At 36.4% G+C, this 27,958-nt stretch overlaps 1 protein-coding gene across 8 annotated transcripts in view; it reads right to left on the bottom strand.

Annotated features, from left to right (window-relative positions):
* The window catches only part of THSD4 (thrombospondin type 1 domain containing 4), a 300,889-nt gene that overhangs the window by 116,302 nt on the left and 156,629 nt on the right, over nucleotides 1-27,958 (bottom strand). The window contains exons 1-2 of one of the 8 annotated variants that reach the window (XM_083851134.1): nucleotides 2,066-3,356; nucleotides 1,939-1,964 (exon numbers count right to left, since the gene is read on the bottom strand). The exons of 5 other annotated variants lie outside the window; for them this stretch is intronic. Coding sequence is in view for 2 of the 3 variants with exons in the window: in XM_083851131.1 (XP_083707257.1) it covers nucleotides 1,930-2,010 (81 nt within the window). In the remaining variant the exon portion in view is untranslated. Of the gene's footprint in view, nucleotides 1-1,929; nucleotides 3,357-27,958 lie in introns of those variants that run through there. 2 more of the 8 variants (XM_083851132.1, XM_083851131.1) reach the window with 2 other exon arrangements.

The raw sequence follows: 27,958 nt of genomic DNA, 5'->3' as shown, positions 1-27,958 counted from the left end.
TAATTTCCTACAGAAATAATATTTATGTAGCCAAGATTCTTCAGCTGACGCAGGGAAAAGCACAAGATTATCAGGTGGTCTCTTACAATACAGGACAAAGAATTACTGTATTAAAAGCAGACAGCATATTTTTTATTGTGTAATTTTCAAAATTAGCCATATGAACATAATAAAAGAAAATTTCTCACTATCTTTAGTAAATCCTACAATCTAAGATAAAGTAGTATGCCATTTCTCTATTCTGTCTGCTGTACGAGCTGAAATTCTAACAAGAACAGTACAGTTTAAACTACTTGGCATATGGATCACAGTGCTAAAGCATTCCACATTGCACTTTTACTGCAGAAATTCATTTCCAGGTAAGAACACAGCATTGCTTTTACTTTACTTGCTAACGAGGATAATTGGCAGGCAACACTGCTGCTGCTCTAGATTTTTTTCTTTATATGGATCTCTGAAGACCACATGTGCATGCAGTAGTGACAAATATTTTCCATATGAGCCACCACAAAATTTAAGGTCCCTCAGCCTGGACAAGGTGAGCCCATCTGTCATCTTCTGTGTTCAGTATCAACCAGGAAGTTAAAAACTTCAGTGACAACTAGAGGGCAATGATCAGCTTCCAGTCATTCTGATCATCAACAACTTTGAAGTCCCTGAGCCTCTGCTGAAAACATTTCCCTGCTCTCCTTTAAGTAGATCACAGTCGGCACAAGATTTCTTTAAAAGACATTTTTCTTGAATCATAACCATTACAACTCCACATTTTAGAACACCCTGAAAGCAAAATACAGCTTATGTCCAGGCATATGAGCTACAGAGAATGACAACCACACGGTGCCAGACAAGATGTTTTTTCCAGTTCACTTCCAATTTCTTCTACCAGGGAAAGTAATTGCTCTGGTCTTTATTAAGCTACCATAAACAGGTAGCCTAACAAAAGACAAGGCTAACAAAAGACAAAGCTCTAAAGCAACATAACTGTTTTCAGATTTACTTTGCAGTTTACTCCTTTGTAATGCTGTTGATATACTTAAGGAAGATATATTATGGAACAGAACTACCCAGTTATTCCTTCAAAATGCATAAATATACATAATATTTCAGTTGAAAGCATGAGGGAGAATGAATATCAAAGGTACTAGAAGTGTTTTCTGCCACTAACTTCATTAGATGGAATATTGCATATCTCATAGTAGTATGCTTGATGAATTATTTCCTAAATGACAAATGACTAGATGAATTTTTCTGCTTTGGTATGAAATAAGAACCTGTTGAAAAAAAGCCTGCTCTGATCAGAACAAAAATCTGGAAAACTGTTCTTTTAAATCAAGTAGCAACTTTTTAAGGTGTAGCAAGAGCTGTTCTATTCCATTACTTAAGATTTCTCATACAAATAATGCATAAAGTCTGTCTTTAAGGATATGGCAAACATAAAGAAAAAAAAAATGTTCTTCATGCCCTGCTAAAACAACAATACACATACTGAGTATTTGCACAAGAGTGTTACTAAAATAATGCAACGTGCAGTTTTTACATACATCCCCAAGATACACCCTAAGTAAAAACTTTTTCAATCATGCATGTTTTTTTTTTTTGTAGAAAATGTGAATTTAACACTACCATCTACTGCTGCAAAGAGTATCCTATTTCTCTGTTAGTAAAGAAAAATTCACACATTACAGTCATCTCACAGAAAACATATTATATATCAATTTAAAAGAATCTAACTTTCAAATTACTTTCCCTTAGTACCTACAGGCTTAAAAACCAACCAACCAACCAAAAAACACCACAAACAAACAAACAGTCCTTTTACATATCAAGCAAACAATGCAATTCTGAAGTCTCTACCAACATAAAAATAATTCACAACCTATTTGAATAGATAGGAAGAAAACTCTGTCGAGACGGTAATTTTTGACATACTTTGCTTACCTCTCCCCCAGGTCTTGCTAACACTGCTGTTTGAAAGTAGAGCAACATTAGTATCAGGTAGCTGACAAACATTATTACCCAAAGTTAGAGCTACCCTGGAGGAGAAAACCCTCTGCCAAGTACTAACAGCTAGCAGATGCACTTGTGTCTCAGTAACACAGCCTTCAGTTCTTCTAGGTACGACTCCTTCTCCCTCTCCCCCTTTCTCTCGCACTCACTGTACGACCAGGAGCTCTGCGCTCAGCCACTGCTCTGAAGACAACTGGTAAGTTGATCTCTTCATGTAATGACTTCTCCCTGCTGGGGGAGGGGGCTCAGCCCGCAAGGAGCTGGGGGGCTGCAGTCAGTATAAAGCAAAGAAGGGGAGGGACAGAAATGGTCACTGCCAAGTTATGCATCTGCTCTGATTCATGGAACAAGCTAAAAGGTAACCTTTAATGCACGAGGAGGTTTGGCAGTGCGTTATTGACTTAGGCAGGCATGATTGGAGAAACAGGCTAAAGCAGCTTGCAAAAGATGCCTGTTGATGGTTAGACTGCATGTGCTACTTAAAGGTACAGCACCTCCTTTTATCAAAGAAGTCTGTAATAAATAAATCATAAATTAAAACCTCATCAGGAACTAGCTTCTGGCTTTATGGTCAGCCCTACAGCAACACAATCCCGCACCCTGAACAGCCCAGTCCTGCTGGGCACTCAGTCCGAATCCTCTGGCTCCCACTGCTGGCCCGCAGGGACCCAAAGCGTCCACTCACTCTCAAGACGGACGACTGCTTCCTGAAATAGGCCCCCATCCTTTAGGATAATTTCGGAGCAGGATATTGATGCAATCTTTCTTCTTCGTACCATAGCTGAACAAAAGAAAGTGCTTTGACTAAGCCATCAGAACTGAGAGCCCTTGAAAACAGTATTTGGTATTAGAAGATGAGTAAGACCTACTTTTAAATAAAGAATAAAGCAGTATTGAAAGCATGATACAAAGCTGAATTACTAAATCTCCCAAGCAGACCAGCGAATGTCTCGGAAATGAGTAAAATTGCAAACAGAGCTATAAAAGTTGGAGGGCTTCCCTAAGCAGAGTACATTTGATTGTAATCTCTACGCAATAGACGTTTTGTTCTGTTAAACTAAGCAATACAAAAATGAAGAACTTCTGAACCCTAACAGTCTAAGTATACACATTGAACAAACGGAGAGAACTGTTTACAACATGCATGGGACCCTCCAGTCCTCTATCCCCTTTCCTATCCTACTTTTTAATTTCTTCCAACTTTACTGTTGCCAATTTATGTATTTTATCATGGGAACGTGAAGAGTTATGGTTTTCTTAAAGTTCCAGCTCCTCAAGTCAAGAAGTCGCATTAGATTCTTACCTTTCATGTAAATGTAATATTTCTTATCCTTACGGTTGCAGGGGAAATCTCAAAAATATGACCTGTGAATAACCTGGTCTCATATGTCAGAGAGTAAACCACATGAACTCAGCATACAGGTACTTTAAATGTCTTAAGAATTTAGAAGGTGGGTGGCAAGCAAAGATTTTCGTGAAACTGAGAAGCACATTACTAAGAATTAGATTTCTTTTGTAATTTGGTAAGCTTTGTATTAACAAGAAGTCACTGTCACTGCCTTCTCCCTCTCAGTCCCTTCCTTCTGTAGACTACTACCATCATCTAGACTACTACCATCATCTATGAAGAATATCATCTTTTCTCCTGCCAAGCTGGACTCACAGTGTCATGTCTCTCTCCCACACCTACAAAAGACCTGTCCCTTTCAGCCCCCAAACCGGCAGACCATCTTTCACAGCCCAGCCTCTTTCTTCCCTTCGCTCCCCAGCCTTGCAGCACTGCCACCAGGATGGGCTGACGGGGGCTACGGGGAGGGCAGGCCGGGCAGGAAGCAATGCTGTGGGCCAAGCAGGACTGTAAGGCTCAATGGCAGAAAGGTACACAAATAATCCCCTTCAGCTGACTCCTCTCAAGGGAATAGTACAAACTTAAGAGCGCTTAGAAAGGCAGAGTGAAAAAGATTCAGCACAGAGCTCATGAATGGCTCTTCTGAACGCTGGGGATGACCACAGGAAGATACCACAGCCACAGACAGAGGAGTTGTAAGAACAGCAACTGACAACCAGACCTGCAGTTTTTGAAAGCCTGGCAACATAACCTTAATGGTACATAAACCATCGAGAACCCTCTACTGCTATGCTGATCTCATGAATACAATGCTTCCCTTCAAAACCTAAATGAAGGAAGCATTTTTCCCTCTTTCAAATGGAGATGAAGGTTTGCAGTCTGTACTGCTTTGCTGACAGCTAGATGTAGAGCTGCCATTACAGATTCTGTGTACACCGGTTGCCTGTAGCAAACTCTCTGGACTGAAAACATAAAGGCAAATAAACTTAAGGAAATTTTCCATCAAACCCCTGTCAGGAAACCAACCTGTCCTTCCATATTTTTCTGAAATGTATATATGTACCACAAAAGGAAAAATGGAAATAAACAAACTGCCAACTAAACCAGAGTTCAAAAACACTTTCGTCATGAGAACTCCAACTGCAGTACTTTAAAGTAGGTTCATTCCTTGAAAAAGCTTTAAGAAAGAAACAACAAAAAAGAACAAAAAACCGCTACCATTTCAGATGTTGTAGCTTGTTATACAAATTCCAGCAATAAAAGCTTTTTCATGCTGATTGACTTGTTTCTATAAAACAAAGTTTTGCCTTTTTCCTCGGTTCTTCACAAAGTGAACTGAGTAAGCACATGGTTTTGGCACAAAACCACCATTCTTCCCTTTCTCTTTTTTTTAAATGGTAGGTAGAAAACCAAATTTCAAAACTTAGCAGTAACTGTGATTTTAGTCTTCTCTTTGCTGACCATTCTAGAAAGCAGCATATTGTCTGTAAACATTGATGAAGTCTAAATAACCATTATTGGAATGAGTTTCTGAGGCACAGAAAAATGTACTGCATTCCCTTTTAACTATTCATATAACTGATTCTTTCCATACTGATTTAATCTTTCCCCCTACAAAACCATACAGGCAGAATTCCCTGGAATCCAGAAGTTGTTATTCTGCTCTCCATATTAAATGAGATCTGTCTATACCTGCTACTACACTTCCATGATTTAATCAACTAAACTGGATAGAATGGTGCATGTTCACAACCACAACCTTTCTTTGCAGCACAAAGTAATGTGAAACTTAACACTACGCTGAACTTGCACTGTTGCAACCAAGATAAAAATTTCTATGAAAACCTCAGCAATCACTACACTAGATATTACAAAACTATCGATTCTATAGAGTCTGTTTATGACCGAAGAGCTATTTCAGGTACAAAGTTCTGCAAAACCAAAATACTTTATAATAATAAAGTGGAAGCACTAAAACATCTAATTATTTTCAACACAAAAGCATCCTTCTTTTTACTTAAAAACATACAAGCATACCAAAATTATACTGTAATTATTTTAGGCAGTTCATTTAAATCAAAATTCCCAAATCATTTTCCTATTTTTATGGAGAAAAGCATCAGAATATTTTGAGAAAGGTTCCTACCACTTACTCCTAGAAATGAAAACACAGAAAAGCAAAATATACAACAGATCTTTGGATATATAGCTTCATTAAAAATAGGGACTTTCCTTTGTGAAAAAGATTACCTGAGTTTGTAAATATCAATCAGTTTGTGAAGGTTGCTTACTGGCTGCCTCCTGAGACACCTAAATCCCAAACAAGCACAAGTTTGTTAAACTTCTCAAAAGCAAGCAATTTCTATTCCAGGTCTCTCAGCCTTCCCGTACCTCCACTTGAATTTATGAACAGTATGCTCGGGCAAAACCCTTCACTGTCACTTCCTTCTCCTAAGGTTGTATATGCTTAAAAAGCTGACCAAATTCCTAGTATCAAAGTAATAATAAAAGAAAATATAAAAAACAACATTTTTGTTATTTTCATGTATTTGGACTTCCTTTCTACTTCTTACAGCTTTATTGTTTGTAGAAATGAACTCACAAACACTTAAATCAAGACCACATGAAGTATATCCATATATATATTTCAAGCTGAAATATTCTATAACAAGACACTGAAAATTTCTGTGTATTTCAAAGTATTAACATGCAAGACTGAAAAACATTAATCCTCATGTTGTCACTACAGGGGAAATATCAATGCTGCTGAACTGGGGAGGAAACAGAGGGCTGACTGCAATATTCATTTGTATTCAGCATGTAAACCAATGAACTACCTAAAAAGAAGATAAAGGCTGAAAAGAACTGATGTCACAGCAGAATCCACAGGTTAATTTGCTTTGGCCAGACATCAGCTTCCTGGAATTACTGACGGGGAAAGGAAATTAAGCAGAAACTGCAAGCTCTGTTATAATTGTAAATGTTCAATGTAAGAATTTAACAGTGGAGAAAAAAGGCTGAACCTACCTGAGGCTACTTAAAAAAGGAACAAAAGTTTCACAGGGTCTTACATGCTAGGTAGATTTACGCATAAAGATGGTGCCATTTCAAACTGTCATATAGGCATTTCCAAAAATCCTCTCATCTCACTGTTTCCAGGAAGCATTGGCTTCTGAATTTATTACTTACATATTTTAAGGACAGAAGAAATGACTACTGTCCTTCAGCCTGAACTACTGAGAGACACTGAACATAAAAATTCACTCAACACTTCTTTTATGAGGCCCAGGATTTCTTGATAAAAAAAAGTTTCGTTAAACACTTGAAATTAAAGAGGAGTCTCTTGCTGCTCCAAGAACAGGCAGGAAATTTAGACTGTAAAAAGAATGTATTTTCCTTGAAGATAAATGGAGGACAAATTGCAAACAGAGGACAAATCTAGAAAAATGCCACCCCCTGCCCTGCCTCACTGGTTCAGGAAATACTGCCGCTAAACCGCAAAGGGAGTATTTTACCCCCATGGAGGCTCATACATCCACTTAACTGGTTTCTGCATTGCACTGGCCAGACAGGAAAGAAAGAGAGCAAGAGATTCTCCCCTAGTCTCCCCTCTACTACCTCCTTGCTATTGCTGTCCTTTTGAAAGAAACATGCTCATACTCACACAATCTGAATTTCATCTTGGTCCTTGACCAAGAACAGATGAAATAAAAATACATAAAGAAGTACATAGAAGGAGTATTTGGATTTTTATACACGCCATTAAATAAATAAAAACATACATACATAAATAAACAAATTTAGGAAGGAAGTCAAAGTGTGAGCTATGTATTACAGCCTAAAGGTTAAATATTTGCAGCCCTACTAGAACGAACCCCAGACACTAAGCACCTTTGAGGAAACCAGTCTCAGACTTTCTCATGTACTTCAGTGCAACTCAGCATCTCTTTCCTTGGTTATAAAGTTATAAGTCGATTTGAGTACTTCAGGAACTAACACTTTTCTAAGTAATTTCCAATGTCTTTAGATGTACCCTTCCACTCAAAATTTTTATTTAGAAAGCTGCTAACTTTACGTAATTTCTTTTCTGTTTATATTTCTTGATGGAAGAAAATAATTTGTCCAGAACTGTGAAATGCAGATTGGCTACCAAAATACACAGTAGCATAGGGCATCGTGCTTTCGACTGTTATCTGACATAACGGGGCTTAGGGAGATTCTTATCTCTTTCTGTATTTATTCACTTTTTTAATCCCACTGTGCAATTATTTAAAAGACAACAGGATGCTGTGGAAAAGAGAGATCTTTAAGAGTTCTAAGTAAATTATTCCATGTGGTCACTTTTTGTGCTTACTAATGCTTTCATTAGTTAACCACACTTCTCAAGTTACCTTTATCATATTTCTGTTTATTTCCCTTTCTAAATTTAACAATCCTAATTTTTTCCATTTGTTTCTCATCTAAAGTCACTCCAAGTTCTGGCTTTTCCTATTTCCCATCTTTTTCTGTTATAGGGAGGTGGATCTGACCAGACCAGTTTAGAAAGTACACCCTTAAAAAGGTGTTTCTTGCATCCTTTGGAAATAGCATTACAAAGTTAAGTTTCAAATATGCATTTGTATATATAATTATATAATTATATATTATTATATAAATTTTTAAAATATAATATATAATAATATGATATATAATATTATATATAATAATAAATTATTATATAATAATTATATATAATTATATAATTAGGACATCCCCATTCCATCACTGGAGGTTTGCCAGTTACTTCAGAAATAACAGAATGTTACTCTTCGCTATCATCCTCATATTCTCTTCTGACTACCACGGTATTGGCAGTGTATAGTGCTTCTAAGCTAAGCTCAAATGCTGAAAAGGAAATCTGAGCATTTCCTTCCCCTGCTCCCCACTTTTAAATTTTAAAGCTCAGACTTTCAGTTATGAAGCCAGACTGCTGAAAAGGCCCACCTTCAGAGAGCTGAGTATTAACCTCAACTTGATTTATCATCTTGAATCTTTCCCGCAGTACTAAATCTATTACCCCTTTCTGTTTTCTGGCATTATTATGTTAGAGGAAGGAAAAGGCCTTGGGTTCTCACCTGCCCAAGGTTAGGCTAGAAAGCATATTTTTCATGGCCATATTCCAATATTCTGTATTTTGATGATAGAATTCTGGTTTATGTTCCAGGTTCTCAAAGCACCTCTCTTTCTCTCCAGATAGTAGTTGCATAGTGCAAGTAGAATAAGACATTTATGAGGCATTTCTTCCTCTGTCCAATGCTACTTTCTGACTACAGAACAGGTGGACACCATGCTTTGAATTTCTAATTATAATGAATACCATTCATTTTGTGACAAAAGTTTTTCGTACAATCAGGAAAAAGGTGAGGCCCCTGTACTATGTATGTATACCTTGTTTTTAATTATAAAAATATACAACCATAGGTCCTGAGGAAGAAGCACCAAAGAATTACATGATGTAGTAGACCATGACCTATGCTATGAATGCTAGTATGAAATCTTAATTATAAAGGTAAAGCTTTTGTCACATCCAAAACTAAAATACATTATAATTAGATTTTAGAGATGACACACATTTTCCAGATTGTCCTGCTGGCAAATGACGGCTGTATCAGACAGTTAATTGGGATATGATGAGAGGAATCTGTTTCAAAGCAAAAAATAACAAATTAGGATTGTGAATATAATCATAATTTTTCAATTTTGCTTGAAAATGTTCTTGAAACTGTTTCAGAGGAAGAAAGACTTATAGAACATGTTTTCATGCATCACCTGTTCTGTTATTTTCCACAGTGGCAGAAATCTCAAGGCCGTAATGATACTCTCTTTTATGTGAGAAAATAGCTCTGGAAAGCAATCTGAAAGTCACTGTGAAACCTTCCCAGGAGTGAATTACTTACTAGTCCGGTGTGCAGGTGGAAAACTTGTAAACAACTACGGTGAAACATACATTTTCAAGAAATTAGCACCATCTCCTTCCAAGTAAGGATGAAAAGAAAGCTCTGCAAAAGCTGGCCAAGATTTCTCATGCTTACTATTAACTAAATCAGTAAAACAGTTACCAGTCAACCTACTGAAACTCTGTCAGGAAGCACCAACAGCTGTCTGCTCTCTAAGGGATGGGGAGCCAGGTGTCAAGCCTGACAACAGGGCCAGCAAGGCAGGGCCTCATCTGCCTGGGCCCCATCCCACCGACACCACGAGAGGGAGCAGGACAGATCGAGGAACAGCAGCCAGGGTCAAACAAGAGTCCAGATTACCACACAAGTCTGTGGTGACAAGGCAGGTCCAAGGTCAAGCCAAGAAGTGTGTCCACAGATCAGGATGCAAATTAAGATGTTCCCTGGCCAGGCACAGGCATGGCAGAGGCTGAGCTGGGGGCCAGCTTGGCTCAAAGGCAGCTCTGGACTGCAAGCCCAGGGCTGAGCTTAAGTGGGGCTACTGATCCCATGATCAGAGAGGTGTGGGAGGAGGCCCACCAAGCGTGAGGCTGCTCAGGGTCATTAAGGCTGATTAGCATAACAGGGTTCCTCTACGGAGTCAATGCCTATGCCAAAATGCACTTCTGTAACCATGTGTATACAGGATTAGGAACAGTAAAAAATCTGCCAAGCAAAATGAAGGAGGTTAAGAGATTGTACCAGACAGGGAGGGAACACTCTAGAAATAGTGGTAACCTTGAGAAAGGAGCCTGTAACACATATGTTACATACACTATTTGCAGGACAGGACTAGATCAGCACTTCTCCTAAGACTTAAAAAAAAAAAACGGAAGTAAATGTCCAACCAGGAGTCATACAGCTGGACCACCAGAGACCAGAGCTAAGGTGAATTCTTTAGCACAGGCAGCTCTGTTCTTTGATGCCCCAGGGGTCCTGAACCAGACCTTCCTCCAGATCCAAAAGAAGGGATAAAAAATCTCAGAAGACTTGCATTCACTATCAGACTGTATTTTCTGCAGTTTAGAGGAATCCAAGGTTTCTCCTGTCTTCTGACAGACAAAATGAAAATAGCTGCCATGCCACCAAAGAAAACGAATACCCTAGGCTAAAGACTTCAGATTTAATTGCAATACTGATCAAAACCCAATGGATTAAGCACTCATCCTGAAACCAAATACAGGAAAAAAAGGAAGACTTCCAAGGTGATTTCATTGTACAACCAAAAGGGAGCAGATAGAACTAACTTCATAGTGATATGACTTCTGCTTTGGGCAGCAATCACATCACAACTTTTCCCATCTAGTTAAAAAAGTTCTGAGCCAAAAATGCTGTTAATGCTTCCCAGAATCTCCTCATGTTCTGTTCAATTCATTCTTCCCAAGTCACCACCTCTTCCAACAAGATTGTCTAATCTAAGTTTACTTTATCATACATCCTGATCCTAATTACATTACATTGCAAATTAAAAGAATTTACACCAGCATAGGTCTCAAATCTACCCCATTAGTGAGTTAAAGGCTCATTTGTCATCACTCGTGGTCCATGCCAGGTCAAGAAAGCACAGCACCAACAGATCAGTTACACTGCTGGTGTAAATTAGGTACAAATTGGAAGCATAGCTGCAGTGCAGAAACAGTCCTTCTCTTTCTCTGCAGACGTATACCGTATAAAAAAGAATTATCTCCTTTTATTTGAAGAGAAACCATGTATCTTTACTGTCTTAATGAAAACAAAAATCTGAGAAACTCTTATTGCTTACATAATAGATTTTTGGACAGTTTAACTCATAAATGTGCTTATTTTTAAAGTAACCACATTAAACACATGTTGCCTATTAGAACCAAATGAACTACCAGAGTTTGTGGAGTCTTCCAGTAGTCCAGGCTCTGGACAGTGGTCCCACATGTTTAGAAGTTTCAGAAGCACACAGATAAAAAGAGATACTTTACTCTGTTTTTCTAGGTGTCTTGCAAGCACTCATGCCATTCAGAAAGATAAAATGGCTAATTCTTGTGTAACACGGGAAATTGAAAATACAAATAATAGAAATATAGATTGTTAAATCTTGAGCTTTATCTGGTTTATGAGTTCTAAGAACACCGCAGCTCAAACTAGATAATTAGTATCTGAAAATAACTATGCATTCTTGTGTCTCTTAAAGATTTCATTTACTATAGGATTAGCAACTCACAGAGCAGATAAATATTAGTGTAATTAACTGATAAGCCTGTGTACCTAGTGATAAACCAGTAAGTACAGCTATTAGTTAAATAGCTAAAACTCCAGTATACAGCATAAAATCTCTACATAATGGCACAAAATTTGGAAATACTGTTTGCTGATAACAAGATGTAAAGAAATATAATATGAACACGCTCGGGAAAAAAAAAGAACTACTTAAAAGGCAACAGAGAACAAAGGAAGTGAAGAAACATTCTCTGTGTATGTTTTGAAAGACACAAGTGGTGCTGATTACTTTATCCCCATACTCAGACTGTCTACGTGGGTTAAAGCTAGCAATAACACTAGTTCTAATCTTAAATGCCCGCAGAGAGACATAAAACTTGGCTGTTTGAGAAACCAGCTTGTAAAAGCACATCTGTGCAGCCAGCACCATCACACAGTAAGCAAACAAACAGAATTCCAACAAAATACAAGTGAACAAAAACATACAAAATTCCCTGAGTTTTGATGCATCAAGACCACTCGGAAGATTTCCTCCCCAGTTCCAAGTCTTTTCAATACAGTACCTTCTTATTTATATGGAACATGTCTCAAATCGTTTTCAGCCAAAGTTTCATGGAAGATTTCCTCACAATGAACTTTTTCTCACTGAATATACTTCTTCATTTTTTATATAGCTCTACATACTACCTCACGTTCAAGAAAATGAGTAATGGTACGCACCAGTTATTTTACTAGTGTAATAGCATTATAACCCTGCAGTTCCACTAGCAACATATTTTGTTTTGGCATCCAAAACAGATAAGAAAGCATTCTTAATTTCTCTCTCCTTTAACTTGCTTTTTCTCCCCCATCCTCTTTTTTTTTTTTTTTTTTTTTTTTTAAGCTCTCTTATTTCACTGAGAATATTAGCTAGAGTGGGATTTCTCAAGGGATCAGAAGTGACACTGTCTCCCACAATACAGATGTTCAGGTTATCCCAAGTCAGCTATTACAACTTAGAGCAGTTAAATTTCCCAAGAGAATTCATGAACTTCATTGCAACACATAGATTCCTACAGTTTTCAGGTCCAATGGATATGGTCCAAATTGTTAGTGACAGAAATTTGTCCAAATTACTTTAAACTCAGATTAATGATTAATTATTCAGCATTACCAACACATACATGATGGTATTCCCTGGAGACAGTTTGCTCCTCTTTCAGTAACTGTTTCTTTCATTTTTAGAATTGTAACACAGAAGAGTTTTTCTCTTCTTTCTTTTTACTGAAAATGAGAATGATATTCTTTTCTCTTATGAAATGTTTCATAGATCAAAAACTCACAGTGCACAGTTCTAGACCATATGCTTGAATAGAAGCCTAGGTCATACAAAATACATATTTTTAAAATTTTCAAATATATTATTTACAAGTAAATCAGAAGAATACTTCAGTATGTATGCTCAGGTGACAGAGTAAATAGCATTACACAAATTCAATCTGCTGTGGATCAATGATAACTACTTATCCAAAGTCAAAATAGTCAAAGATTAAATCAAGCATAGGTCTATGAAAAAGTATTAAAGTATTTATTATGAAGTATTTATCTTACAAAAACTTTTAAAATCTCATTCTTTAACTTTTCAAGCACTCCTTTTACATCAAACATGTTAATCTAAATGCAGCATTTTCCAGGAACTTTTTTTGCAGCTTTTTCAACCCTTCACCTCCATGTTCTCAGCCATCTTTCTTTCTGTGATGTCATTTTCAACTAGACTCCTCTGTTATCCCCACTGTACGTCCCTATTTTATCATGACCTCCCAGCTTGGTTGTTATCATCAAATAACAAAACAGCTACTTTGCCAGTATCTTTCACGGAAATAAAAATGACTATTTCTCCAGCAAGTATTTGCAAACAGCTTGACTCCTGGGGCATGGTCTTACCATTAAATACTAATTTTAAATGTAATACATTCAGTTTAAGTGCCACACATTGCTTATTTTTCCTCTCATTTTAACATCTTGTAGCATTGGCACAGTAGATTCAGCAGGCTTTATGTGAACTGATACTTTGCCAATTCCAAAGAATAGCCCTATTACTATTAGAATTTGTAGTTACATGAGAACAGAAACCAATGTATAGGTTTTGAATTGAAATCCAATATAACTTGCCAGGAAGACATATTCCAACAAATTTTAAAATGGAGAGAGTCTGTTGATGTCACCTGGTCATTTCTTATTAAAACAAAAAACACAACAACACAATGACAACAAACACCTAGAGACTTCAATATGTAAGCAAACATCCCACATCAGCACTACAGGCAGTGGCTCTAGAAAACTGTTATTTTTAATTTATTTTTAAAAACAGGTATAACATAGGCAATGTGGAAACTGCCCAATATATAACCAAAAACTAACATTCGGACATCCTTTCCCCAACATGTCTTCCCTAAGCATATGCTTATGTTGTGAACAGTCTAGCACATTGTTTTCATTAGATGGGTGGTTTTTAATCCAAAAGAGTGAATGTCCATGCTGCTTAATTTAATACTCCTCCTACAAACTGAAAAACAACAGAAAAGTTTGATGAGTTTTAGTGTGGCATGTCTTACACTAAAGGGACAGAGAACATTGTCACAACTATTGTTTTGAAAAAGAAAGTGCTGAAAGCAAAACATCCTCTTGCATTTATATACGTAAGAAAAAGTCGCTAAGAATTTGAAGCCTAACTCCTCAATGAAATTCCTAAAGCATAATGAGAAAAGACAGCAGATATTAGCTGCTGCGCAATGATGACTGCTTCCAGTTTATTGGAGATTATCAAAGTCGCCCACAGAGGTGTTTGGAAACATCATTTTAAGGTAACTTTCTTTTTATTTGGGTTTTAAGAAGACTACAGTGGACATTCTTGTAACTGTCAAACTTTTGAATGTATCACATGCTGATAATGCTCTTTGTCATTTGTCATAATGTCAAATGCTCTTTGTCATAATCTGTGCTTTATATGGTAAGTGACATTTGCAACAAATTTCTGAGCTGGCAGTAGCTTCTGAATTATTGTGCAGTTCAGAAAAGTGGATGAACTGCATTAATTAAATTCAACCATTCAGTTTTACACGAAATTAAGTACTATGAACATGTTCTACTAGACTTTTCTTATGCAGTATGAGATACATCCTGCACCTAATTCTGCAGTTTTGCCATAAATTTGGTCAGGCTTTAGCATACTCCCAGTTTAATATTGCTCTTACTACTCATATCAAATCACACAATGCCTAATCTACATATCTTTTCTTAAGAAAAAAGCGTCTGTAGGGACACTTTGTAATACAGAAATTCCCAAGAATAAATTGAGCAAGTGATCCCACCTATTTAAGGAGATTAAAGCCACTGCAACAGTAACAGAATGGAAACACTACTCTTCTGAAATAGACTGGTATTAATTTTTCCTATTTCTTGTATCACTTTTGTGTAAATGGCATTTTAAGATTTTTAGATTAGTTCCCTATCACTTCAGATAGCAGGCTCTGTAGCCTCAAAAATGCACCAAATTCTATCTCCATTTGGAAAAGAACAAAAAAAGCAAAATAAAATTATTGAAAATGATCTTGCATTCCCTCTTTGGACATCAGAAGCTGACCAGGGAACGATCTTTCTTTTTATTTCTAGAACTTTAATTAACTCAGAGTTAAAACAAGTATTCAAACTATTTTTGAGAAACAAAAAAAAAATCTTCAACTTCTATCTGTGATTAATTCTACTTTCTTCTAACAGACAATGTCAAGGACCTCCTTCCAATCTAAAACATATACTCAATTGCTTTGGTAAAGTCTATACTGCTTACTAGATACACACTCTGCACAAATTCTGTTCTTTAATTGATTGAAGTGTGCTAATTGTACCATAAGCCATGGGAAAACTGAAGTAAAAAGCGGAAATCATTATGATAAAGAACTTACTTAGCCTTTCAAAAGCCTCCACTTAAGATGTAGACTGCAACAGATACAGCTACCAAACCCAAATATCACAAGACTTGATACTCTGTCAGCAGAGGCCATACTGTGCCCATCATTTTTACAGCGATTCAGCACTGGCCTTCATTTTGTAGACATTAGTTCCAAATCTGACCATCTCTTTGGTTTGAAAGAACTGTAAATGCACAGCATCTCAGACTTCACATTTTATTTAACTGCAGACTACTGAACAGCTAGCTACTTGTCAATTCACAGAGGATATAACCAGACCTGATGCATTCTGGCAACCTCTATTGTCCCAAGCTTTCCTTTGGAAGACCTGTTTTACATCTCAAAGTGCCTTTTCCACACATTTGAAAAAAAGGCTCTTGTAACTTTGTACAATTCACTTGGTTGTAGCACTGGGCATACTGATACACATATGGATATCCTGGACAAATACACAAAAGCCTTAAAGTCTCCCAGGTTGACATTTCCAGGAAGAAAAAAAGGAGCTATTTTAGAAGAAAAAGATGAGGCCTGAACATATGGTTGCCATAACCAGTGCAGTATAAGTTAATACAGAAAGACTGAAGAGAATGATAGGGTAGCTTGTGCAATTTTTTTTTCATGACTGCAGTGAAGACACACCCATAGACACCATATAAACAAACCCAAATATCACAGGCATAGCAGGCCTAAAGAAAAAGAGAAAGAGAAGACCTTTGCTAATTTTCTTGCTTGCAGCAAGCATAATATCCTCCTTTGGAAAAAGAGCTGGAGGCCAGTGGCAATAAGGGAACAAATTAGCTTCATTGGCCTGGAAAGTTTATGATTAGCATGGGAGGTCTGAAGCCTGCTGATCACTACAAAAATAACATTTCACTTTGATGCATGTCTATCAACTCTCACTGCATTAAAATGTTTTCCTTTTTAAATGTGGGTTTCAGCTGCTGTGTCTGGCCACCATCTGATCTGAAAGTGAAGATCTTTAAACTATGTAACATTGTTTTTCTAATCAGTATTGTATACAAGAAAAATTAGCAAACACTGAATATTCAGTGCATTTCCAGCCATTTAAAAGGACTTCAAACAAATCTAAAATGCTTATCTTTGGAAATAGATATTGGAATAAGAAGCAGTGGTTTGCCACTAGAAGCAAGATATTTTATGACAAACTGAGTGGAGAGTTCTGTTTTTGTTGTGTTTGTTGTTTTTTTTTTTAATGAAACAACGGAACAATAAACAAAAATTTGACTACATGAAGTGTGTCAGTGTCTCACTGACATCACTGGATTAAAAATGCACAGCACAAATGTATAAACTACAGAACATTCATCATATATCCTCTGTCAGGCATGCTGGAAAGAATTAATGTGTGCAAGCAGGTGTAAAGCACCTTTAACTACTTTGTGCAATAAAAATGTAGCCAGACATAACAATCAGTAGACTACAGCAATCTTACAGAGGGTTTCCATACTTGTTATAAATGGATGTTATCATATAAGCTAAATCTCAGTGACTACGTTCAGTATTTTTCCAGCCAGAGGCAAACACCCCTATAAACTAAGCCATGTCAACCTCAGACTTGAGGATCTAGGACTAGCTTCCCTGAAACATGGGCTATCTTAATTTAGTTTTATGATAAGTAAGAAAGAACTGCAATTGTGCTGAGAACCAATTATATATATACATCTGTAGGAGGCAGGCATTTATGTAAGTGCTGGTAATACATAGCTTCACATTTTGTTGTTATACAGAATTTAAATTTCACTGTTTCCTCACCATTTTGCAGTCTGAGAAGGCTTAACAGTAGTCTTGTGACTACAGCAATAGTCAGACTCAGAAAAGTTAGTTTCAGTTCTTAGACCTGTATGAATGGAAATGAGCTGTCTGTGTTTCTAGATGGGTATAAATACAGTTTAAGATCAAGTTTAAATTTTATGGTTGGCATTAAACGAGGACAAAATTTCACAATTTTGGAGGAATTAGAGAGTTTAGAAGAAAATCTGAGAAATGTAGAGGAATATAACACAGATGAGAAACTACCAGGTTGCAGATGCAGTTCCAACCATTATTTCCAAAATGTTTATGATATTACCTCCAACATTCCTTCCAGCCAATCCCTAACTGAACAGAAATGAGAAACAGAACTGTTAAAATGTTTCCTAGATCACATACACAAGGACAGGTTCCCTCTTCTGTAGCCTCTGTGCAGTTGCTGCCAAGGAAATTACAGAAAGACCTTTTTCGGTCTTAGTGCTTATGCATCTGTCTTCCTAGAAAGCCATGCAAACAAACGTCCTTGTGACGTCCTTGTGCAGTATTCTTTCAGCTACTGAAAGCACTGGTCAAGTTATTACTGCAAAGTTTTGTAGCCCAAGAGTTATTTGCAGGCTATCACAACAGTAACAACTCTCCAAAGACTTTCAGAAAGTATGAAAAAAATTACATACCACTTAGAGGTATTTAGGAGGCTTTAAGTACAACCTGTCTGCAATATTTTTAGTAACTCTTCTAAAACACTTTTCCTGATTCACAGTTCTCTTCTTATGCAGACATGTCTTTAAACTTACACAGAAATTAATACAGGTTCCAAACACTCAAAGAAGACAGTTTATATGTGCCGAATAAAGCATTGGTTACAAAGCTGATTTGATCTCATAGCTGATGAGAGCATATACTATAAAAATCAGTAAGGCTGAATAGATTGTTTTAAAATTCAGATTAGATAGTTCAGGATAAGATTCTGCAAGAATTAGTTGTCAAGAAGAGCTAAACTGACCTACACATGCAGAGAAAGTGGAAGTTATTTTAGACTGCTTTCATTATGTAAACAAAACAAAATGGAAGTTAAATAGAATGTTCTTTGTCCCAGCTGAAAAAAAAAAGACAGGGCACTTTTCAAACAGAAATGTCACTGCATGTATGCTTTAAAGCTGCTTATACAAAAATAGCATTAACATTTTTGCCATTGACTTTAATGGGTAATTAAGTGGCCAAAGGGAATTCATTACTAACTTTTTGTTTGCCTCTATAGTCTTGTATTCATATTCTTCATTTCCTGTCTTCTGTTCTAGATTTTTGTATTCAGCACAAAATAAAGCCTGGCACAAACATCATTCTCTGATCAAGTAAAGAACACAAACTAGGCAATCTTTCAACTGAAATTAACAGGATTACCCAATGTCAACACAATGCTGAAATATTTGTTGATTTGATGGATGAAGCACAGCACTGTACATTTAAGATGCTTAACTTTCTTCGCTTCATGTGAGACTAAATTCAGTTGATTTGTTAAGTAGCAAAGAGCTCAGCCATGAAGATAAACACTTACATCAATCAGATTTCCACTTCTGGCTATTCAGATTTAACAGTTAGATGTGGTTTAACTAAATCTCCTACACGAGAAAATCAGAATTAGTATGGAACAGAGACAGAACGAGAGCAACCTAAAACAGTAAAGAGTGCCATAAACAAATTCAGGCCTATGTCTTACATCATTATGGCCCATAAGAACTGTAGGCATGCAAAAATGTTAAATATTTTCCAATTTTTTTTATGGAACTCTTAAACAGTGGGAAAGTTATTGTTGGTCTGAGCTGGTCATGAGCTAGTAAAATTTTTGCATTCTAATTAGGTGTGATCTAATCATTCTTCACTGCCACAGCCAAAAAGCAAATGCTTTATCCTTTCCAAAGCAACGTAGATTAAGACATTTTACAGACTCTTCACAGTCTTGCTTTTAAATGAACGGTCTAGCTATCTATATATAAATTATTTTTATTTTTTTAAACAACATCAGTACGTAAAAATCTGATCATGCAGGTATCCACTTTCCGTTCTCTGACACAATATGCCTTGAGACAGAAAACTAAATAGAGGGGACTTGGGATTCTGGAGAAAATATGGTGGTGTAGTTGTATTAGTTAGTTTGTAGATACAAACATTGCAACTGAATATAACTATGCAGAAAAAACGGTTAATAAAAATGGCAAAAGAAGGGATGATTTTACTATGTTCTTATTGCCTGCACAGCTTTCTTCTGTGTGGTCCTCTGCATAAATGAAAAACACTCATTTAGGACTCTCATAATCATAATGATGATGAATCAGGAATAAGGAGAGGCTTCAAGAGAACCGACTACTGAAGCAGGGGCTAACATTCTATTAGTAACATAAATACAGAGCTGATGTGGGAAAGGAAGAGGCTGATGATGGGAAGCTGCGTGTCAAATGGTAGGAGGTGAAGTCAGAATAATATTCATGATTAAACTCATCCAAGAAACATGAAGACAAGTTTGATGATGAAGTGAGAGAAGTGCATGGACTAAATGGTTTTAGGGTAGTGTTTATCAAGGCTTAAAGTGAGGACTTACTCTTCTCAGATGGCAACAAGCTTTTAAAGGAAAGCTAGGCTGTCCAGTCCTCTTCAACCTTCTCAATTCTTTTTAATCCAGACCAGTTATCCAACTATTTGTCACCACAGAAATAAAACTTCTCTTCCCTTCCAGCTATATTCCAGCAAAGAAACTTGAAGACAGAACAAATATGGCTCTGCCCATATAACCAAAACCTCTGCATACTATGAAACCAAAGAATAATCTGTTTGTAAAGGGAACATTAATATAGAGTGCCTGCCTGAAGGTTTGTGATATACATTGAAAGGATCCTGTGAAATAGGAACATAATATCCATTTGAATATTGAAACTGTGAGAAAGGCTCTTGGCTAACTAGAAACAACCAAAGCAAGGTTCTCTCTACTTACTGTTTATTTTTAAATAAAAATATAAATAATAAGGTCTCTCACTGTAAATTACAGAAGCACCATAACAGTGACATTTCGTTAACGTTATAATTGTGAGTGGCTTTGATCTGTACTGATTAAAAATGGTATGTTTTTTCCATTGTTTCCCTGAAATTTTAACCCTTTCCTAATGGAAACATCTGGGTGGCAACAACACTTTCCCCATGCAATAAGACAGAGATTGCAGTTACAACACCTACAGAAAAATGCATTCATAAATATACATCCACTCTCATACAAGTGCTTTCCTCTTTGGCAAGCGGATGCATATCAGTGATGATCAGAATCAGGACGTGCACTTTTGAATCACATAGCTACTGACAAAACCTCCTGCATAACCCTCCAGAGACTCTTCTACAAAAAAGCTTGCCAGTGACAACAAAGTTAAGAAAGGCTAGAAAACTGGAGCTCACACCAAGAGATTTGAGTCTTTTCAGTTCACTGAAAGATCTGCTCGTGAAACACTGCAGAATGTTTCCAAAGGCAAAATTTCATATTGAATTTCACACTGAAATTTTAATAATAAATCTTCTATACCTAGCAAACTTAAAAGTTGATTAAATCCATTTGGCCAAGAAGCCACTCTGCCCTTGGGGAAATTTTCAAAAAGTGTATCTAGTTCAACAGAACCACAGATCCTACTGCAAGTAAACGCATCTTGGGTATTTTCTTTCCCTCAGTGCTTTGAGAAATCTCCGCCATTAAGCATCAAGAACATAAAAATATCCCTAAAAGCATTCTTTCTGAAATGACTGTTCCCCATATTCAGCATTAGACTTCTGTTTCTAACAGTGCTACCACCTGTTTTCATTCAAGAACAAGCTTGGTTGGCATTTTAAATTAGAAATGTATTTTTACACTATTTTTCTAGCAAGCAATCAAGTAAAATATTTTTAAAATGGAACAAGCACTCAAGAGCATGTACTCAGAACACATTTTTTTAACAAGGTGGTAGTAACTTCAGGACCTTCTTCCTAGCTTGCTAAAGGCAAGCAGCAAATACTATGGGGGTCAAATGTTTGAAAAATATCAGGCTTTTTGTTTTCCAACATAGCCACCCTATGAGCAGGGTTCACAGCTTTCCTTAACAATGTTCTTAAAACTGAGAACATGAGCCAATTTCCTCCTTCTCTTGGGTAATTTTAGCCCCTAGAGGTTTTAAAGCTAGCCCTGTAAACAGCGATGTAGGTCACTGAGAGCCAAGTGCTGGAATTGTTCAACCTGAGCTCTTTGCAGCTGTACCCACTCTGGGATACATAATCCTGCTGTGCCAGGAGTCAGGTTTCCCCACACAAGGTTCACTGGCAACACTGCCAAGGAATTAACCAGAGACTCAAGTCACAGAGATTTTTTATATGATTCCAGAAAAAACAATCTGAACACAATAAACTGTAAACTACTAACTAAGGCTTGTAAACCTTATCGTCGAAATTATTTGCTCCTCAGTGGAAGGCTGGCATGCCAATTTTTTTTCAGAACCATAATGTTGTCTAGAAGATAGCTCCAAGAACAGCTGCTGAAACAGTAAGTCCATGATGCGAAAGCTCAGATTGACTGGTAAAAGCTTCCACAAAAGATTTGCATGAATTAGTGCACCCGCTCCACACAAACACCATACAGCATCATCCAAAGATATTTGCTTACAGTTCCCCACTATGTTGGCAGACAGCTGGCTTACAGCTAAAGATTATATGGTTTGCAATTTTTTTTTCCCACAAATTGTATTATTTCTAAAGAAATGTTTATATGAGTCTTTGCAGGCAGATACAACTCACTCTGTCCTCCTTCACTGACCAGACTCTGTACTTGATAGGCAAAGTGCTAAAAGTGTAAAGGTGTAACAGTGATTAACATGACTACATACCTTCCTGAAAGAAAGTACCAGGCAAGCTCAGGATCAGCATCATGTGGCTACAAAACTTCTGGATGGCTAGGAGCATGAGCTGAAAAAACCTTGCAGCTCTCTGCCACAGACTGTCAAAAGACCACTTCTGAGCAAGTTGGAAATTGACTATTCTAGCGTATCGAGGCTGTTGGCTAAAAACTTTTGACTGGATGTCATATCCATGTCTTGACCTCAGAGTGCTACTTTACTCTATCTATCACCTTTTAAAAGACTCAAGGAAAAGGGAAAAAAAAAAACTTCTGACTTTTCTGATGTGGATTTCTTTCTATTCTTCCAACATGATCCTGAAAATCCTAATCCTACAAATACCACAAAAGCATATCCACCCTGATAACTCCGCAGGTTCTCAGAAGGTTATAACTTGTTTCTCAGAAACAAATTCCAAAAGCTCTCTAGTGAGCACTGCTGGATCCCGTAATGCACATTCAGTAACACTGACTCTTAAGCAAGATGCAGATGTCAGCAATTAGCCTTCAGGACTGGCATGCCCAGGCAGAAGGAGCAAATACAGACATATGTTCTTCCCCTATGGCTAATCAGTGTAGCACAATTTCATATAAAACCAACAGTCAGCCCCATAGAAACACACATTTGTGTTCTCTGTTAGCTTGTAAAGAACTTATTTTCTGAAATGTGAAGTTACAGCACTGTATGCACTATTTTTTGCCGTTCAGGTACCCTCAGTCACCTAGCAATACTGCAAGGTATCATGTCCTTACTTATTGCGTTCACATCATTTCACTTTAGTTATTCAGAATCCATCACCTAGAGGTTGAATCTAAATTGAAAGGGCTTCCCAGGAAAGCAGGCCACCTGTACCTTTAGCATTGTTTTGAATAGAAGCTCTAACTTAATCATTCCTGTCAGCGCTACTTTGTGAGAGACTATGATATGCAGGCAATTTAAACTTTGTCAGGTGTAAACACAACCACATCGTGAATCTAAGTCCAGTTCAGGTCCTAGGGGTAAAAACAGAGGTATTTCCTTGACTTTAGTAGGCACTAGAACCATCTCCAAAATTACTTAAAAATGAAAACACAGGATATTTCCAATTAAGCTTCTTTAACAATTTTTAAAGAAATCTGGAATTTTCCAGACATTTACATTACGTTTGGGTTGGCTGATATCCAATACCGGTGTAAAAAATACCCCAGAAGAAAAGCAAAACATAAAATAAATTCACACACAAAAGCAACATTGAAAGAAAACTAAAGCTCTGGCTTAAACTTACAGAAGTACTTATGAAAAGAATAAAACTCTCAGTATTGAGTCATGCCAGGAAGTCATATTAGTGTTGATAAAATATATTAAAATATTTCACAAATATCAAACCTATGCCTCTCTCTATTATATTTTACTTTGTATTTCAGTGTTAGGACATATCTTTAATATATTCTTAATATTACTTCTATAACTTATCTAGCTATTTCAAAATATAAAATGATTCACTTTATTTTTCTATAGCTTTATATAAGTGTCAGTGCTATCGTTCTGTTTAACTTAGAACATCTGACCCATTGTTAATCAAAAAAAAAAATTCATCTTCAAGATTGTAGTAATCAATCTGTGGAGCTGACAAACATGATGTATTCAAGTAGGATATATTACTAATGATTTGAAATTGACATGTTCCAAAATGAATGCAAATCACAGACAAAAAGTCTTCTATTACAATGCTTCTGAAATATGTTTTCTTTTTCTCCACTTTTCTCCATTTAAATAACATAGAAATCCACATAGAATTATTTGTCCCTATGATTTTTTTTAATCCTTTACAGTAACTGGTTAAATCTTATCAAGTGTTTCCTGACAAAAATGTTTTAAAAAATGAACTTTGAAACCTCATGCATTTTTTACTGCATTGACCAGTCAACATTTACAAGCCAGCACACTTTAAGTTAAACAAAATTAGCATGATGATGATATTTTCAAGCAGAATGTATGCAAACTCAATTGCCACTCACAGATTTCAGCTCTCCTGAAAATACAATATAGAAGAAGTTCACGTCCAAATGCTTTTTCCAGAGTGCTGTTGAAGCTGCCTTTTTTCCAGATATACCTCCATATTTTCCTTCATTATGAAATTAATATAATTTCATAATTTCTAGTATTTTCTGGCGCTGTTGCTGTGATAGCTTTGCACGCTTCTGTTGAAATTCTTAATGATTTGAAAGGGGAAAAATAATAATATTTTACTCACTAGTCTTCTATCATACTTATGAACACACGTACATGTGCCTATATGCAGATGTACATGCACATATGTTCAGATAATGAAAATACTTGTAAACAAACATGATTTTTCTAGTTTTTGTTTTGTTTTGTTGTTTTTGTTGTTATTTTGTTTTTGTTTTTGTAAAAGGAAGCCCCAATTATTTATTACATATCGGATTTTGAAAATCACCATCACTATGCAGTAATGGACAATATTAAAAGACCCCTACATGCAAGCAAAAATGTCATGCTGCCATGTGCCATGCTACTTGTATGTGGTTTGATCTCTTGCTATTCTTTAACATTTCTCCCTTAACATTCAACAGGACTTCAGATTTCTTGCAGAGGACCCAATTGTAGTGGCTTTTTGTTGTTGTTTTTCTTGTTGTTTTTGGAAACACTAGTGGGTTATGTGCAACAGTTTAGGAAGCCTTGCAGTAGTTAAAGTGAAATCTACATGTAATTTCTGTGGAGTAATCTTTGAACCTAATAAAATGAGAAGCACTTATTTGAGACCTATTGCCAAAGCACTGCATGCTTTCTGAGTGTACTTATTCCTAACATAGTTGTATTCTCTTGGATGGACTTACTGGTGATACATTCTCTCTTCCATCTATTTCAGAGCTGCAAACTTATTTCTAGCTAGTGTATATATAATGTTTAAAAATGTTTCAGATGTAACTTGGTGAGATTAAATGGCACTTTGGAAAGCTGCAGAGCCTGCCAAAATGTTCCTCTGTCTACGTTTCTGAAGTGGGACTTTGTATATATAATTTATGAAACAGAACCTTTAAAAATAAATAAATAATAAAAAATTCTGCAAGTAATTAAACACAGTTAATTCCTTTTCAAATACAGAACAACCCTTCAAAGCCTGCTTAAATTGTGTGGAATATTAAAATAACTAACTCAGGAAAAAAAATGATCAGTTAATAACTGTTTTCAAAAAGCTTCAGCACTTGAAGTTAAAAACTTTTGCTGAAAGGTGATTTTGAAAGCCACACACAGCTTATAAAAATAATAACATTTGGCAGCTTGTGCTCACACTTCACACCTTAATCTTAGAATGTAGTCCCTGTTCCATTTTAGAAAACAAAATGTGGTCTAAGAAAATAAACTCGCATTTCCCATATTGTTTGCTGGAAACATCTAATGACCCCAGAAATGTAATTGCATAACTTGACCTCACATATACTGTTGAATAGAGCTAGTAACTGACTGCAGTCATACTCAGTACTTTGGATTGGAGAAACTTGTCAATTTTTCCTCTCTCTTCACAAAAGTATTAGAAAAAAAGCTGTTGTGAATAGCTGGTATTGTTTATCCCTGCTTATACACTCTAAAGGTCATAATGTGGAGCATAATTAATACATTAACAGCCAGAACTGTTAGTCGCAATGCCGCACTGTCAAAAATGAGCAATTAGCAAAACACATGCAATTGAGGAAACAAGGCTTTTTGGCTGGTTCGAAGGCTATTGACTTGGTTAAACCCAGCAAGTAATCATAATATTTCAAGGCAGATCTTCCAAGGCAGATCTTCCCACAGCATTTAAGGCTAATCACTGCCCTCAAGGACACAGTCACACTGCTTGAGAGATGTGCAGGAATCTAAAGGCAAAGTTCTTCCTTCAGCTACAAATTAAAAAAAAATTTAATATATGTCCCCATATGAATCAGCCAAGTAAGCCTGCAGACACCTGTATGCATTGAGATATACATATACATATATATATATGTATATATATAACTATTCTGAAAAATAACAAAATACTGTGTCTCAGTTACTCTTTGTTTTTCTTTAAAAACTTCCCCAAGAACAAGAAATGAACCACAGATACCCAACAATCAACCAACTGTGTCAGGACAGTGAATTTAGGCAAATATCAGCAATCACACTGCTTAAACTTGGCTCTCCTTGCTAAGGATTTACATCCACAGCGCTGGTTGGGATCGTGGGTAGCATCTAGAACATGGCTTGCAAGTAAGTAAGCCAAAGAATGTTGTGGAAAGAGAAAACTGTCCCAATACACAGAAGAAGCGTAGGGCAGTTCTGCAGGAACTTCAACATTTTGTACCTTACTGGTTTTCATCATTCCTGCATACACAACTTAAATATCCATCATTTCCTCAGATTACCACTTTCGTTGTAATGTTCATGAAAGAAAACCACCACCAACAACAAAAAAGGACCAGAAACCAAGGTTCTCTTTGCATGCATACATATATATACACACACAAATGAACATATACTTTGAATAAAACATCATCAGAAAACATTTTATATGACTGGATAGATTGATTTTTTTCTGTTTTAGCTCTAGATCCAAAATACTATATAGATTACAAAGTAGTAAAATTTCACATAAAGTATCTGAATGTATACAAACTGATGAGAATGTTCTCATAGCAACAGGAACCAAATACATTCTCTGCTGCGAGTTTCTTTCCTAACAAAGTTCCCCTTCCCCTAAGCAATAACAGACAAGGGGACTTGGAGAATTAGATCTTCGAAAAAATTGTGTTGAGAACAAACATGTTCAAATCTATTAAAGAAGCAGCCAGCACCATCTCTACAGTAAAATCCAGCCGTTTTACTCCAGCTAAACACAAGGGAATAGATCTGATATTTGAAGAGATCATTAATTCCAGCTTGGCCACAAAATTTAGATTTTGCTCACTTATATCTTCAGATAAAAGCTCTGATGCTAGAAATATTTTCTACTGGAGACCATTACATTACATAGTAAATGCTAAAACAGGCACTGGCTGATTGAATGAACTACCTGAGTGATGAACCTTTGGCACCTTGTAGCGCTGTCAATTCATTTTCAGGAATTGCATCAAATCTGGATCAGAGGGAACACAGTACCATACAAGAATGACTAGGGGGACTGTAGTATTTCAGCATTTTACAGCGAGCTCTGTGTGCCTCTACTGCATCATTTAGTTCTTTGATCTACCACATTTGGCGGGGGGAGGTAACTGAAATAAAACACACAGAAAAACTCTATGGCTAAAGAAACAAAACATTAACTGCCTACTAGGTGCATTCTCAGAACTAAACTGTATCAATAAAAAAAATGTATGGTTGTGCAAAGAAGAGAGTTTTATATCATATATCATATAATATGTATAAAGTTTTTCTTCATACACACAACCTGTAATATATACTGCAGCAAGCTACACGGCAAACAAAGCAAAGTGGCAGAACTGAATGGTGGTAGAAAAAAAAATGCAAAGCAGAAGACTTGGTGTGTTGTCACTACACCACAACTATTAACGCTTATTGTTTGTGGCCTATCTCCCTTAAAAGAGAGTTCTGTGTGAAAATTTTTTGCACTGTTTCTTGAAGTGTGATAAACATAAACATGATCCTGATTTGCTGTAGACATTAAAACTGTGGAAAACAATGATAATACATTCATAAGGTTTCATAATAAAATGGTTCATGTTCTTACTAACCAATAAATTTCTTTATAAGTGTGCTTACTTATATTTTACCTTTTATTTTAAATGGCATTTAAATAGCATAAAATCAATATCCACAACATATCCAGTTCTCTTCTAAAATCAA

This window comes from Anser anser, assembly GCF_964211835.1.
Source record: "Anser anser genome assembly, chromosome: 10".
Classification (NCBI taxonomy): domain Eukaryota; kingdom Metazoa; phylum Chordata; class Aves; order Anseriformes; family Anatidae; genus Anser; species Anser anser.
Note: the sequence above shows the minus strand (reverse complement) of the source record. Positions and strands in the feature narration are given on the sequence as shown.